The sequence below is a fragment of the Tenrec ecaudatus genome, chromosome 11 (assembly GCF_050624435.1).
Source record: "Tenrec ecaudatus isolate mTenEca1 chromosome 11, mTenEca1.hap1, whole genome shotgun sequence".
Lineage (NCBI taxonomy): Eukaryota > Metazoa > Chordata > Mammalia > Afrosoricida > Tenrecidae > Tenrec > Tenrec ecaudatus.
This window is the reverse complement of record NC_134540.1, coordinates 2747334-2762889: the sequence shown is the minus strand read 5'-3', so window position 1 is coordinate 2762889 and position 15556 is coordinate 2747334. Positions and strand designations below refer to the sequence as shown.

The 15556-nt window shown below is 55.3% G+C and overlaps 1 protein-coding gene across 4 annotated transcripts in view; it reads left to right on the top strand.

Moving 5' to 3' along the window:
* The window catches only part of FRY (FRY microtubule binding protein), a 247779-nt gene extending 232868 nt beyond the window's left edge, over positions 1–14911 (top strand). For 3 of the 4 annotated variants that reach the window (XM_075562770.1, XM_075562769.1, XM_075562768.1), the window contains exons 57-61: positions 225–323; positions 1367–1450; positions 10416–10526; positions 11399–11592; positions 12113–14911. In XM_075562770.1, the coding sequence (XP_075418885.1) occupies positions 225–323; positions 1367–1450; positions 10416–10526; positions 11399–11592; positions 12113–12371 (747 nt within the window). In that variant the 3' untranslated portion in view covers positions 12372–14911. The remainder of the gene's footprint in view (positions 1–224; positions 324–1366; positions 1451–10415; positions 10527–11398; positions 11593–12112) is intronic. The other variant, XM_075562772.1, reaches the window with a different exon arrangement.
* The last annotated feature ends 645 nt before the right edge of the window (positions 14912–15556 follow it).

Here is a 15556-nt window from a genome sequence, read left to right as displayed (position 1 = left end):
TTAGGGTGACCGAAGCATCAGACCAGGCGTTGATAGAGCACGTGGGGGCGTTTGGTGCCCTGCCCCGCCCCACTCAGGACGGCTTGGAAATGCAGGGGGCTTGTCATTCCGCTTTCAAGCCCTCTCTGAAGCCCCCTCCCAGACAGCCCCGGTCTCTCTGGTGGCTGCGCCCTGGCCTTGGTGTCTCGCTAGCTGATCCCCTTCAACTGCCTTTTCCCCTGCAGCTCCTCTCCTGTGGGCTCTTGGACAAACTCAAGTTCAGCGTTTTGGAGTTGCAAGAATACTTGGACACCTACAACAACAGGAAAGAGGCCACCCTCTCGGTGAGCGTCGGCACTGCGACCCGGGCTCTGCGAGCCTGCAGCTGGGACCCGGGAGCCCACCTGAAGTCAAACCCTCTGGGGGGCGGTGGGGGCAGGGGGAGAGGCCCCTCCTCCCTGTTAGGGAATGCAGCCACAATCCAATGGCAAATCACTTCCTCATCCCAGAGGTGGCTACAAAAAGGGAAGTTCTCAGCTTTTCTCTTTTGCTGGTTTTTTTTTTTTTCCTTCACTTTTTCCAACAATGGGAATGCCAGTCCTCACAGCCCAAGACGCACCATCTCCACACACAGTGCAGCAACCCAGACCCGGGTTCCCTTCCCCAAGGGGCGCTGCTCACCCCCCTCCGCCTGCCTTTCCACAACCCTCCGCACCGTCTCAGGGATGTCAGAGTTCTTTATTCAGAAGAGCACCTTGCCCAGCGCAAAGCCCGGCATCATTAAAGGAGTCCTGGGTGCTGGCTCTCCGAAATCTCCCCTGCCTGCCCCTGGGCTGACTCTCTGTGGCTTCGCCTGCCCCTCCTGGGCTTCTCCTGTAGAAAACCATATAAAACGCAGGCAGGAAGTAAACGAACAAACAAAAATGATGAGACAAAACATACACAAACCTCAGTCCAAGAAAAGAAAGCAGAAAATCTTTAAAACGGAAACGACTTTAAAATGGGTCAAAGGGGAGATCAAGTGAAAGGTCGTGACGGTTAGAGGCTGTAACTCCCGACCAGAGCAGGCGGCTTGCCCTGCATCCCTCCCTCTGAGCGACTGGTGGGAAGGCGGTGAGCAGCCAGATGCCTCTCTGCTTTCTGTGATTCCTAAAGTAGGAACAAGGTGACAGGTCACGATGTTTAGATCACATGTTTGTTACACACCCGTCCCCACCCCCACATTTCCAGATTTTTTCCAGCAGTTTGTTTTGTTTTGTTTTTCGGAAAATCGCTGGAGTAGGGATCCCCACTCCCTTTCTTCCTCCTCTGACGCACGCCTGGTTCACGGGAAGCCTGAGCACGCCCTCCCTCCCTCACCTGTGTGTGTCCCTCTCTGTCCCCGCAGTGGCTGGCGAACTGTAAGGCAACGTTTGCCGGAGGGTCGAGGGACGGCGTCATCACATGCCAGCCCGGGGACTCGGAAGAAAAGGTAATTGGAGTCCATGAGCATCTCTCTCTCTCTCTCTCTCTCCCCTCGGAGGTGGACAGGGGTGGGGGTTGTGACTGAGGAAGGGCCAGGCAGACTCCAGTGCCCCCTGGCGCCCCTGAGCCCGGAGCGGGTTAAGGCCCACCCAGTACACACGCCGCGCATGACCGCGTGATGGCCTGAGTTGGGGTGGGGTTTCTTTCCTCTTCATTTTTGGGGAGAAATAAAAAGCTGCCGTCTAAAAAATAGCTTTTCTCGCGGGCCCTGTCTAACAGTACTAACAAGCTTCTCAGAGGTCAGAGACCCAGCACAGTTCAGTCACTTCTTCACCGAAGCACTCTGCCCCTCCAGTGTTGTCTGAGGTCTTGGCGGATCTTTCAGGGGCGACGCCCGGGAAACCCGCTTGGTGGTGTTAGCGCTGCTCTGCACACCGCGCGGGCTCTCAGTGGGGGTGCTGAGCTGTGACTGTGGAGGGACGGGGAAGAAGTGCATGGACGGATCCAAGCTGTTCATTCGATGGTTGGGACTGGGGCCTCCTATGTAAGGAGCGCTGGCAGCTGCTGTGGGCTAGGGCTAGGGGCTGCTAGCCGAAAGGTTGGTAGTTCAAGTCCACCAGCCGCTCCTCGGGAGAAAGATGGAGCTCTCTGCTCCCGTAAAGAGTGACAGTACCACCAACGACCCCCCCAAAAAAATTTCCGAATTGACCTGCTGGCAGTGGGTTGGGTGGGGGACTTGGCAGAAGCCGACTGGGAGGACTTGGGCATGAAGAATTTGAGGAGTTTTAACAAGCAGTGCACAACTGGATTCAGGAGTGCTCGGCTGGTGACTCGGACCCACTTGCAGCGATTCAGGAGAAAGATCTGGGTGTCTGCTTCCAGAAAATTCTATCCTAGGGGGTCACTGTATGTGCTGCTTCCAACCCAGGAGGACGAGTTTTCACCCTCTGCAGGAGCATCCACCAAGGAGCCCTCATGGCACAGTGGCTCCATGTTCAGACCACAAGGTTAGCAGTTCGAAACCACCAGCTGCTACTTGGGAGAAAGAGGAAGCTGTCTGCTCCCATAAAGAGTTACAACCTCAGAGCCACACAGAGGCCATTTGACTCCACCCTGAAGGATCACTATGAGTCAAAATCCACTCGTTGACAGTGAATTGGGTCATGGGGGGAAGCAGTGAGATTTGACAAGCTTTCTGATATTTCAGGTACAAGCGTGTGGTCTTTAGTATTTGTGAACCTATCGCATTTTTTAAAGATGAACTTATTTGTCACTATAGACTCCAAGTCCATTTCCGTCTAACTTTTCCTCCTTTTTTTTTTTTAAGCCACTCGGACTGCTATTTAAGCTGTAACACTCCAGAGAGTGCAGTTGTCCTTAACGCGGGAAAAGGGGGAGAAAAACCTTCTGCAGAGTTAGAACAATGTTCCTAAAACTTGCTCCCAGAGACCCCTACGGGACTGCAGAGCAAGCGCCCGGTGGGCTTGAACCACGGGCAGTGCAGTGAGCAGCCCAGCCTGTGACTACCATGCCAGCGGGGCTCCGGGTAACGGGCAGAGTGTGTTTTGAACAGGACACGGAGAAGGGGGTGGTTGCAGCCCCCCTCCCTGTAGACATTGTGCGAGGGGTGTTTTCTGATCCAGCCCACACATGCCGACAGGAGAAGCAGAGTCTGGGCTGGGCCACACTATACCCACCACAGCAACCCCAAAGGATAGACTAGAACTGCTCCCTACGGTCCCTGAGGCACGCTGCCTCACCTCTCCTCCTCGGAACACTGCTGGGTTTGAACCACTGACCTTGCAGTTAATAAATAGTCCAACATCTAGCCCACGATGCTACAAAGGTCCAGCCCTACAGTAACTCCCAAACCAAACTCACCAGCATAAGTCAACTCTAACGCACGACGATCCTGTAACGCAGGACCTGAGGCTGTGGCTCTTTACGGGAGCAGGTCGCCTCATCTTTCTCCCACAGAGCAGCTGGTGGGTTTGAACTGATGACCCCGTGGTATCAGCCCAACATGTAACCACTGCATCAGACATGGTTTTGAGGTACGCGGGACACCTGTGAGGATCAACCCCCCCCCAGACCAAAAGGGCAGCATTTGCCCCCAAAACAAAGGTCAGAAGCCAGGAGGGGGCAGGGAAGAAGAGCAGATGGAAACGAGGCCCCAGGGAGGAAATGGGAAAGTACTGTGACCTGGAGGAGACGGCCGCCAAGGAAACGCACACACACGGTCCAACGGGGACGAATGTGCTCTGTCAGCTGGCCCCCACACTGCAGTCCAACATTCAGCGACAGAGCTCTTCACGGCTTACGACCTGCTGCTGTAATTTAGGGGTTCACCCCGAGTAACTAGCCCATCCGCCAGCAAGTACAGTTTCCCCATTGCTGTAGACGTGACCCACAGAAATCTAGAGATAGCCTCTCCATCTGGTACATGACTCACAGTCATACGGGACACACACAGTCCCATGCAGCTTTCCGGGCACCCACTTGAGTCCTGGACTGTTTTTTTCTTTAGACTCAGGTGTGGTACCTTCACACACTCGAATCCAAAAGGCAGTCAGAGGAGCCCTGGTGGCGCAGCAGGTTAAGTGCTGGGCAGCTTAACTGGGGTGGCAGTTCAAACCCACCAGCTGCTCCATAGAAGAAACCTGAGGCTGTCTGCTCCCATCAAGAGTAACCGTCTCAGAAACCATAAGGAACAGTTTGACTTTCACAGAGAGCCGCTGTGATTTGGAGGTGATTCCGCAGCAGTGGGTTTGGATGGGCTTTTGTTCTGTGTCTGTAGTAACCCTTGTATGATTTCCACTCTGGTGGCGCTGAAGTGTTGAGCTGCTAACAGAAAGATCAGGGGTTCAACACCAGCAGCCTCTCCACGGGAGAAAGAGGAAGCTCGCTGCCTCCTGTAAAGATTTAGAGGCTTGGAAACTGTGTCGGGTTGTTGTAGGTCGAAACGGACCCAGTGGCAGTGGGTTTTGGTTTCGTACATAGAATGTCATCTTGTTCATTTCGTTTTGTTATAATCAAATCATAATCCTGACGGTGCACCCCGAGTCAAGCACTAACCCGCTCAGTTAATGTTGTGGCTGCTTTGTCATCATCCAAATATATGTATGACCAGAGCTGGCTACCTGGCCTCATGTGATTTCCGGTCTCCTGAGGAGGTTTCAGAAAGTTGGGAGGAAAATTCCATCATTTCTCAATTCCATTTTTCCACCAACTTTTTTAAGTCCACCCTCCCTTATCAAAAAACAAACAGTCATCGAGTTGATTCTGACTCATAGTGACCCTATATGACAGGGTAGAACCGCCCTTTGAGTGTACGAGACTAACTCTTTACAGAAGTAGCAAGCCTTGTCTTTCTCCTGAGGAGCAGCTAGTGGTTTGAACTGCTGACCTTGCAGCTAGTAGCCCGACACATAGCCACTGTTCCACCAGGCTCCTCAACCCCTTATATAAGTTAATAAAAAATGCTGAACCGGAGCCACTCCAGCTGTATGAACCCCTAAGGCGGTTCCCCTGCAGTCATCTGTAAACTCTAGACCAGACAGCAGCTTAGCGTCGCTGTGAGGGATGTCTGCCTGGAGCAGGGAGCTCCGTCTGAGAGTTGCCTATGTGAATCTCAATGACAAGGACAACCGGAAAGGTCCATGAGAAGCAGAGGAGGAGCCACTCCGAGAAGGCAGTGGAGGACCGGTGCAGAGATGGAAGAACTGATCAGTGCGATTGCATTGTATTTGTAGTTACGGATGAATTGGGCTATGTTCCCCATGGATCTACAAGAGGACCTCACACTGCTTATGGAAAAATTGGACTAAGAGATCGTGAAATTTTCCCACCAACTTTCTGAAGCCCGCTTGTATATTCTCACAGCCACCAGTGAAATGAATTGTTGAAAGGAAAAGGCAATCTCAGATCCGTACGAAGTCTCACCCACTGCCATCTAGTTGATCCCAACTGACAGCGATCTATGTAGGGTTTCTGAGGCTGTGAAACTGAGGGGGACAAACAGCCAGCCTCGTCTTTCTCCCAAGGAGCAGCTGGTGGGTTTGAACTGTGGACCTTGCAGTTAGTGATCCAACGCTTACCCAATAGCTCCAACAAGATTCCTTTCAAACAATAGACGTCAACTTATGAAAAATTTAAAACACACCGCCCCAAATAAAATGCAATTAAAATGTTGAGCAAAACAAGCCACTTCTCCCTTGACAGGGAAAGGTACTAACTTCGCCCTGGAGTGCCCTCAGTCCACCTGTGGGGTGGGGAAGGTCGGTCTAACTTTAGAACCAATGAGGAGCAGCATTGACCCAAAGCTGGTTCTGCTGAGACTGAAGTCAGACTTGCCTCCACCCTCCAACCCTTTTACTAATTCCAGCACCAGCCATCCCTCCCTTGGCAGTCCCGACTTCTCTGCTCACCCTGACAATCCTCTGCATGGAAGGGACCCAGGATCAGGACCAGCTGGGCAGGCCAGGCACAGAGCTGGATCACAGGAGGCACACAGCCAGGTCTAGGAGGCTCCCTTTTCGTGGAGGATGGCGATTGTGTGGGGCCAGGTGGTCGAGAGGAACAAAACCACAGGAGCCCTGGCAGAGCCGAGCTGGTGGTACAGTAACACCAAGGAGGCAGGGACGTCACGAGAAGACACCTCTTTGTACCGGACCCACCCAGTCATCGATTCAGGGGGCTTCTGCCCAGCTGTCATCTCCAGACAGCCTTTAGGAAGTGTCTACCGGAAAGAACATGAGAAGAAATGAATGCCAGAAACTGCTTACCCGGCATCTATCGCATCCATGTTTGGAGCTGTCCAGAGTCTCCTCTGTGGATTTCAATATGTGGCCATCCTCTGAGGTGCCCAGTGGCACGGCCGTCCAGGTGCTCAGCAGCTGGCTAGCTGAAAGGTTGGGGCTTCAAACCCACCCAGACGCTCCAGGGGAGAGAGAACTGGCGATCTGCTCCCGTGAAGATTGAAACAAGTAAGACTGCCCCCACAGAGTGGGTCACAACGTGCCACGACCCCTACAGTCTCTGAGCCGATCTTTGTGGGAGCAGGCAGTCTCCTCTTTCTCCCTAGGAGCGGCTGGTGGGTTCAAACCACTGACCTTTGCTTAATCACTCAGCCACCAGGGCCCCTGTGAAGATGGCGGCCTAGAAACCCCCGTGGGTGGGGCGGTATGGCTCTGTCGTTGGGGGAGACAGGGCCCTGAAAAGAGCAATCCCATCAACTGCTCTCACTGTTGAAAGAGAATGCCACTTAGATTTTTATATTATTTAGATTAGACATAGTTTACACACCCCGCCCACCACCCTCTGGTTAATGTAGACTCAGGAGCTGCTCTCCAAGGCTGTCAGTCTTATACAGGAGCAGACAGCCTCATCGTTCTCTCTTGGCCTGGCTGGTGGGTTTGAACCCCCAACCTTGCCGTTGACCGAACGCCTAACCCACTGCACCACCAGAGCTCCTTGTTGGTAGTTTTAGAAAATGTAAAACAGGACAAAGAAAAACTCTGCCCTCCCCACAAAAAAAAATATTTTTAAAAACTGTCCTAATATAAAACAAAAATCACAATTGTCCGAGCAGTGACGTGCTCGGCTGCTGTCCGGCAGGCTGAGCTGCCGGGTGGGAGAAACACCTGGCCACCAGCCCCTACGGGGCAGCTCCGCAGGGGGTGGGGGGGCTCTGTGGTCAGAACCAGCTCAGCGGCCCCTCCCAGCAACGCGGTTCTTCTGGTGTCCTCTGCCCCCTCTCTAGTTGTCCCCGTTCGCCGGTGATTCTCCTCCAGACCCTGCAATCTAAGCAGCACATGGACCTGTGCGGCTCCTGGTCCGTGCACACACACGGGAGCCCCCGAGGGGGCCGACACCGTGCACCCCTCTCCGCCTGTTTTGCTTTGTTTCTTGCGGAAGGCTGTGCATGGTGTCTGGGGGCGCAGGCGGCAGCCCCGGGTCTGTTGCATGCACACACTGACCCTGTCCTTTTTTCCTTCCTTGACTTCCTGTGCCATGCTTGCTGTGTAGCAAATGGAGTCTCTTGCAGTAAGTTCAAATTCTTTCCTATTCTCTGTCCAACGCGAGCGGCATGGACCCCCAGCCCCCACCCCACTCCCGCCCCATGGGGAGCCTGACTTGACTGTGCATGCCTACCCTCTTTCGTTTCCTCTCATCCTTGGGGGTCACATTTGGAGACGCACAGCTTGGTTGGTTGGTTGGTTGGTTGGTTGGTTGGTTGGTTGGTTGGTTGGTTGGTTGGTTGGTTGGTTGGTTGGTTGGTTTTCCCCATCCCCCTGCCTTCTGTCCTGCTTATGTCCCCACAAAGAAAGGGGCAGGGCTCTGAATCCTGACCGGTACAACCGTCTAAGTCTGCGGTTCTCAACCTGTGGGTCTTGACCTCTTTGGGGGTCAAACAACCCTTTCACAGGGGTCGCCCGATTGATAGCAAAATGGCAGTGATGAAGTAATGAAAACAATGTTACGGTGGGGGTCACCACCACAGGAGGAGCTGTGTGTACTAAAGGTCCTGGCATGAGCAAGGTTGAGAACCACTGTTCTAAGTACTCGCTGCTGAGATCTGGCTCTGACAGGGCCCGGGTGACACAGTGTTGCTGGTTCGGGTGCTAGTCGCAAGGCTTGTGGTTCAATCCCACCCAGCGGTTCTGCGGTAGAACATCCTGGTGATCCGCTCCCATGAATGTGACCCACTGCCATCATCAGGTGGGCCCTGCAGGACGAGGAGAGCTGCCCCATGGGGTTAAGAGGCTGTAGATCTTTGCTGGTGCAGAAGAGACCTTCGGGGCGGGTCTCTGTCCCAGCGGGGCCCTGGATCGGAATCAACCCCACAGCGCCTGACTTTTCCGCATGTGAGAAAGGGTCTTCCCAGCTAGGTTCTGCACCGATTGGTGGAGGCGTCGTTCTCAAACGCAAAGACATTCTTTCTCCCCCTGTGAGTCTCTGGTCTACATCTATTGTATCAGATCTTTAAAGGTTTCTATAAACCTTTAAACCTTCTTCTCATGGTCCGAAACTAAACGTTTGCAAACAAGCCAAGATCTAGGGTAGCTTAGCTGTGGGATGGAGCTGCTGCTTTTAAACTAGGACTGGTGTCAATACAGAGATGAATCTATTCAAGGCAAAAAAATAAAAATCCCCCCTAAGGGGCAGAGAAGGATCCTTGGTCATAGAGTGGTTCCGTGTTGGGCTGTTGACCCCGAGGTCAGCAGTTCCAAACTACCAACCATTCCGAGGGAGAAAGACGAGGCTTTCTACTCCCATAAAAGAGACAGTCTTGGAAACCCATGGGAGCAGTTCTGCCCTGTCCTCTAGGGTCCCTGTGAGTCGGAATGACTAGTTGGCAGTGGGATTTGGTTTGGAGTTTCTTTTTAAGGGACAGAGAAGGGAGCCTTGGCTGCTAACCTCAAGGTCAGCAGTTCAAACCCACCAGCTGTTAAGAAGGAGAAAGATGAGGCTCTCTGCTCCCGTGAAGATGGACAGTCTCAGAACCCCACAGGGCAGTTCACCCCCGTCCTGAGGGTCGGCTTGCGGGCAGTGAGGAAAGACACAGAGAAAGGGGGCGTGATGGCGGAGCGCCCAGCGTAGACTTTGAAAATGAGGAACGGGGTCTCTCAAGGACCCTATTATCACACATTGCTGCTCAAACCAGAACTTCTGAGTGTGTCTGAGTCCTCGCCCTAGACTGATGTGGTTCTGGTTCTGACGTCTCCCGAGAAACTCAGCTCCGAGCTGACGTCTTCTTCCCGACTGCGCCTGAACTTTATCATCCCCACCAGTTAATCACAGGGCCCAGTCAGCCGTCCCACCTTCAGGAAACTGGCCCTGGCCAGGCAGCGTCTCACTCCCTGCGCAGCCCTCGGCCATCTGGGACTGACCGGCAGCACATCGGTGGCTTTACGAGGACATGCAGACCCCACTCTGAGGGCAAGAACGCCGTGACCACCAGGCTGGGCAGGGGCAGGGGGGCCTCCAGGGTTCCGTTCGGCTTTCAGGGCTTTTGTTCCCTAAAATATTTTCAACCTAGAGCTGTTTATGGGGCTCAAGGCCCGTGCTGAATAATTACCTTGGAATGTTCTCCCAACAAGAGAGTTTGGGTGTTTTCCTAATTTCACCTCACTGTGGGACCGACCCTTTGGGCTTCACTCCCCACCCCCTCGAGCGCTACAGCTGTTCACCAAGCTCCCTGTGGGGTGCCTGCTTACAGGTCTGTAAGAGGGGTGCATTGCCCTAGAAGGGCGCGCGCTTGTACCGTTGGCACAGATTGGAGGGCAAGTGTGTGCACCCCGGGCGGCAGCCAGAACTGTCACACAGACTCTGCCAAAGCATCAACTGCATTGGTAGACTTGACACCTGAGCTAATTAAGGTTGCGCCTCTTGAATGTACTGCCAATTAAAAATGGAAAACCTGCCCTGTATAAAGTCAGATTGCCGCCCAGGTGAACTTGAGAAAACCCCCACCACTAGGCTCTGTTGGCATGCCATTGGCAGACATCGTGGAAATTCGGTAGCTCCCTGGGCTCCACGCCTTCAAAGCCGCCACGCCTTCCCGACAACTGCATTCGACGCAGATCGCGCACGAGCGTTGTGCGGTGTTTTCCTTCTAGAACAACGACGCTGCCCCTCCGCGTCGATTTCCTGTGTGCGCCGTGCACACCACATACGCGGCACGTCCCTGGTCTGGGGCGCGTTGTGTGCAGGGAAGCACAGTTGTCCGCAGTGTCCGCTGCCACTAGCTCCTAGGTTTCATATTGTACTGTGAGTTTCTCGCTGATGTTCATTGAGTGGATTTCGTTTTACTGGAGTTTTTTGTTTTATCGGGAACGACCATTGTGCTTCCTTTTTTAAAAAAAAAAAAAAAGTCTTTGTCTCTGCCAAGATTTCCCGCTTGATACACAATTGGTCCCTGGCGTTCCTATCCCACGGTAACGCTTCCTCCAATCGACTTCTCTCTGCAGCAACTGGAACTGTGTCAGAGGCTGTATAAGCTGCACTTCCAGCTGCTGCTGCTTTTCCAGTCCTACTGCAAGCTCATTGGCCAGGTGCATGAAGTGAGCTCCACGCCCCAGGTAAGTGCGGAGGCTCTCTGGGTTTCCTTCCGGCTTCTGCCTTCTCTCCACCCAGAGCTCTTCCCGTGAACTTGCCTCTTACGTACCCCCAGTCTCGTGGTTCAAGGAGTTCTCTGGTGCCAAGAGCCTTGGTAGTGCCGTGGGCTATGAATTGGGCTGCTAACCATGAGGTCAGCTGTTGGAACCCACCAGTGGCTCCGAGGGAGAAAGAGGAGGCTGGTTACTCCTGTCAAGATTCACAGCCCGAGAAACCCCACGGGGCAGTCCTGCTCTGCGAGTCAGAGCTGACCGGATGCCCCTGAGGAGGGGTTGTTTTGTTTGTTTATTTGTTTGTTTCCTGGTGCGGGACCAAGATTAGGGGCAGGTGAGCCAGTGAGGGGTGGGCGATGTGCCTCGGCGGTGCTCCAGGTAGCACCCTCGGGAGCCCTGGTGGTGCTGTGATCTACGCACCAGACAGCTAACCCCAGCTAACCACAAGGTCTGCCACAACCCACCAGCCGCCCACTGAAGAATGATGATGCCATTCGCCCCATAGAGATCGGCACAGCCGGGGAAGCCCTGTGGGAGCAGCTCTGCTGCCCATGGGGCAGTGTGAGTTGACCTGAAAGATGTGGCATGGGCCCTCACCTCTGGGCTTCCCCCTGACCTGGGCCTCCCGGTTTGATGGACGTGTCTGGCGCCCCGGATCGCTGAGCTGCCACCCCAGTTAGGGAGATTACCGTGGCTTGCACTGGATGCAGGGAAGTCCGGAGCAGCAGACTGGCTCTGCAGGGGGCTGGGCTCCCTTGCCACTGGGACCAAGCCTCCCTGGTGGGGGGCGGAAGAGCCAGCCTGCGCCCAGGCCCAGTCAAGCGGTGCCCTGTCCCTGGCAGCTACTGAACATGTCCCGGGAGCTGAGCGACCTGAAGAGACACCTGAAGGAGGCCGCGGCGATGGAGCCCCCGAGCGCAGAGGGAGCCTGGTCAGAGCCTCCCTTCACGTCCACCGAGGCCGCCATCCAGTCCATGCTAGAGTGCCTGAAGGACAATGAGCTGAGCCGGGCTCTGCGGCACATCCGGGAGTGCAGGTGGCCATCTCCCTGGGGGACACGGTGACTCAGAGCCATGAGGGGGCTCCCTGGGGAGACACGGGAATGTGAAGCCTTGGATCCCTTCCTGAGAGGGGTCCTGGGTCCCAGGATGGCCCATCGCTGGCAAGGGGTCACAGGAACTTGGGGACCATGGTGGCCCTTCGCTGGGAGGGGGTGACAAGACATGCCCTGGTGGCATAGAAGTTAAACTCGACTCCTGACAGGAAGGCCGCTGGTTCAAAGCCAGCAGTGTGCTCCTCGGGAGAAAGATCGAGCAGTCTGCTTCCACAGAGCCCGCACCCACTGCCATATGCCCCGTTCCCACTCACAGCGACCCTGGGGGACAGGTAGAATGGCCCCTCTGAGATTCCGAGCCCCTCACTCTCTCCGGGAGCAGACAGCCTCATCTTTCTCCCTCCGTGCGGCTGGTGGGTTTGAACCACCGACTTTGGGGTGAGCAGCTCCAGACTCAGCGACCAACAGCCCCTCTAACCTCTGCTCTCCTCTCTGGCTCCAGAAGCCTGTGGCCCAATGACATCTTTGGGAGCAGTTCCGACGATGAGGTGCAGACGCTGCTGAATATCTACTTCCGGCACCAGACCCTGGGGCAGACGGGGACATACGCACTGGTGGGGTCTGGCCAGAGCCTGACGGAGATCTGCACCAAGCTGATGGAGCTGAGCACCGAGATCCGGGACATGATCCGCAGGGCCCAGAGCTACCGCGTGCTCACGGCCTTCCTCCCCGACTCCAGCGTCTCGGGCACAAGTCTCTGACAGGAACCCCGGGGCCCCCGCGAGCGCCGGGCCGGGCCTGTTGCCAAGTGGCCGGACCCATGCCCTGCAGCCTCGGCTGCATCTTCGGAGGGCTCCAGTGGGCATTCCCCCGGCTTGGCCCCCGCCGGGCCTCTTCAGAAGAAGGCGGCTCACCTCCCCACACGAAGCAGTGCCGCAGCTGCCGGAGCCACGTAGAAGGTTCTGGAAGGGGCCCCTCCCGCCATGCGGTGCCTGCGCAAGGCCCCTCCCCCAGCAAGTGCGTCCGCTACTGAAGCAGCTTCCATGGCAAGCTGAGGCCGGCGCGGAGCTCCACCTTCCCTGCGAGAGAAGGGAGCGTGGAGAATTGGCACACGTGCCCTGAGGGGAGAGGGAACGCACACGCAGCGGACGCTTGTACATTCTGCCCTCCTCCTCTGTTTCTGTTTCTGCCCCCCACCACCCCACCCCACCCCACCCCCGGCTGCCTGTTCTCGGTGGGCTGAGACAAGAGTGGGAAAGATGAAGCCGGCCCTGGACAGGGACAGAGGATGACCGGCGCTGACTGCCTGTGACAGTGGACACGACACTGAAGGCTCGTCCGCCCAGACTGGACACTGCTGTCTGACCCCCACGACAGCTCCTCTCCCCAGCCCCCCAGCCCTTGTCAGGCTGCAGGCCCTGGATCTCTCCATCTCTTGCAGGGTCTGCTACTCAGACCTCAGCGCCCACAGGAAGGAGGTCCAAACAGACGTGTGTGTGTGTGTGTGGATGTGTGTGTGTGAAGCCCTCAGATGCTTTGACTGGAGAGTTGCTTTCACGGCGAGCATATTTATGCTGGAGGAGACCGTGCACACACGCAGGTTTTCACTGACTTGGTCGTTTTGTAGCAAAACGCCCCAGCCACCCCGTTCTGAGTCCCCGTCCACTGACCGCCACCAGCATGCGTAGTCTGGTAGCCACGTGGATCACTGAAGGTGGCTCTCGAACAGGCCAACCTACGAGCTGTCCCTGTGACGCCTCAGGAAGGCCCTGTTTTATTTGTGAACGTGTGTGCACGTTTGAGAGAGAAAGAGAAGCCGTCTGGACGTGACCCCTGCAGCCAGACACTGACTAGTGCGTACACGGGCGCAGGTGAAGCTGTCACCCAGCGGCGGCCGTCTCAGAAGTTCCTTTCTGTAACTTATTCACTCTGTAAATACATTTAAAGTTTTTGTGTTGTCCTCTCTCAGTTGATAATCTCTCCGGAGTTTACTGTAGACTAAAAAGAAAAAACATATACTGAACACGGGTCCTTCGCTTGGTGATTGGACATGTTTGCCTCAGACGCACGCAGACCCTGGCCAGTGGCTGCCCAGAGAACCCTGAGAGACACCCCTGTGAGCATTCCATGGCTAGCCACCGGTAGGGGTTTGCCATCATGGCCCGATGGCCATGGCAGTGGTGGCGGTGGCCACGGGCCACATGGCGTTTCCCAAGCTGGCTTTGCTCCGGCAGCAGGTGGCCGGAGCTTTCTTCCCAGGGAGCCGCAGGGCAGTTTGTACAACCGGCCTCTGTTAGCAGCCCAGTGCTCAACCGCTGTACCACCGGGCCTCCTTACTCACAGGATGTCGTGGGATTTTTTTGCTATGCCCCCCCACCCCGGAATTTTATTAAAAGAGCGTGAGCTAGGTTAGCAGGTAAGAAAGGTGTCCTCTCCTTCCCCTCTGCCCCTTCCCTGGGTCCCCTGAGTGGGAGGGCGAGGCTGTGGAGGGGAAGGCCTGTGAGCCTCACCTGGATGAGCTGTTCCCCGTCAGGCCCCTGGACACACGGGCCAAATGCAGGGGGGCTTTACCAAGTTCATGGGCCGACCCCATCCTCCCTTCATGCTGGTTTCACACCAATAGTCTGAAGTCCCCTCCTACTTCTGGGATGAGGGAGGAAAGTGCCGCCCCACCCCTGCTCTTCTGAGTGCCAGCCGGGGCCCGGCCTCCACTGGCTGGGAGGAGAAGCCGTCCACAGCTCTGCTCGGTCTCCTGCAGAGTCTGGTCTGCAGCAGCGTTGTAGAGAAGGCACCGCACAGCCTGCCGGCACGTAAGGGAGGATCTTGCTCCCACCAAGATGCCAGCCTAGGCGAGAGCACAAAAGGGACTTTGGTGGCACAGCGGTTAAGCGCTCTGCTGCACGCCAAAAGGTCAGCGGTTCAAACCCAGCCAGTGCCTCCAAGGGAGAAAGAGCTGGCGATCTGCTCCCACAGATCCTCGGGCACCCGATGGGGCAGTTCCACCCTGTCACCCAGTGGGAGGGCGGGGGCGGCGCTGTGAGGCAGAACAGCAGGTAGGATTGTGGGGGAGACACATTAGTGCATCTATGAAACGAGAGGTCGTGCGCCGTTGGACACACGCGCACACCCCACAGGGGGGCGGGCCCTGAGGCCCTTCTGTAGCAATTCCTAATCCGCACGGATCTTGCCAGTGAATGGTCGAACCCAGGCAAGCATCCGAGAACCACCGAGCTCCAACACACGGTGGCAAAGCAACAGAAAAGTTTCCATGGGTGATTTTATGATATGTTAATTATATCTCAATAAAGCTTTTTCAAAAATCATTTTATTGGGGGCTCTTACAGCTCATCACAATCCATTTCTACATCCATTGTGTCAAGCACATTTGTGCACATGTTGCCATCATTTTCAAAATGTGTTCTTTCTACTTGAGCCCTTGGTTTCAGCCCCTCATTTCCCCCCTCTCCCGCCCTCCCACCCTCGTGAACCCTTGATAATTTATTTTTCTTTCATGTCTTACACCAACTGCTGTCCAGCTCACAACACAGGGCATCCAGGACAGATGAACCCCTCAGGACCAATAATGAGAGTAGCCATGCCAGGAGGGGAAGGGAAGGTGGGGGAAGAAAGGGGGGAGTGATTACAATGAACGACCTATAATCTCTTCCCAGGGGGACAGACAACAGAAAAGTGGGTGAAGGGAGACAGCGATCAATGTAAGACAAAGCTTTTTTAAAAAATTAAGCTATTTCAATACCTTTATTTAGAGTCCATTCAGATGAGAGTCAACCAAACCGAACCCACTGCCATTGAGTCTGCTGACTCCACGCCTCCCAGGGGGTTTCCCAGCCTGTGACTGTTTATGGAACAGAAAGCTCTGGCTTCCTTCGCGCTCTGCTGCCCTCAAACACCAAGGTCCTCCTTCCTCAGCAGACAGCTCTTGCTT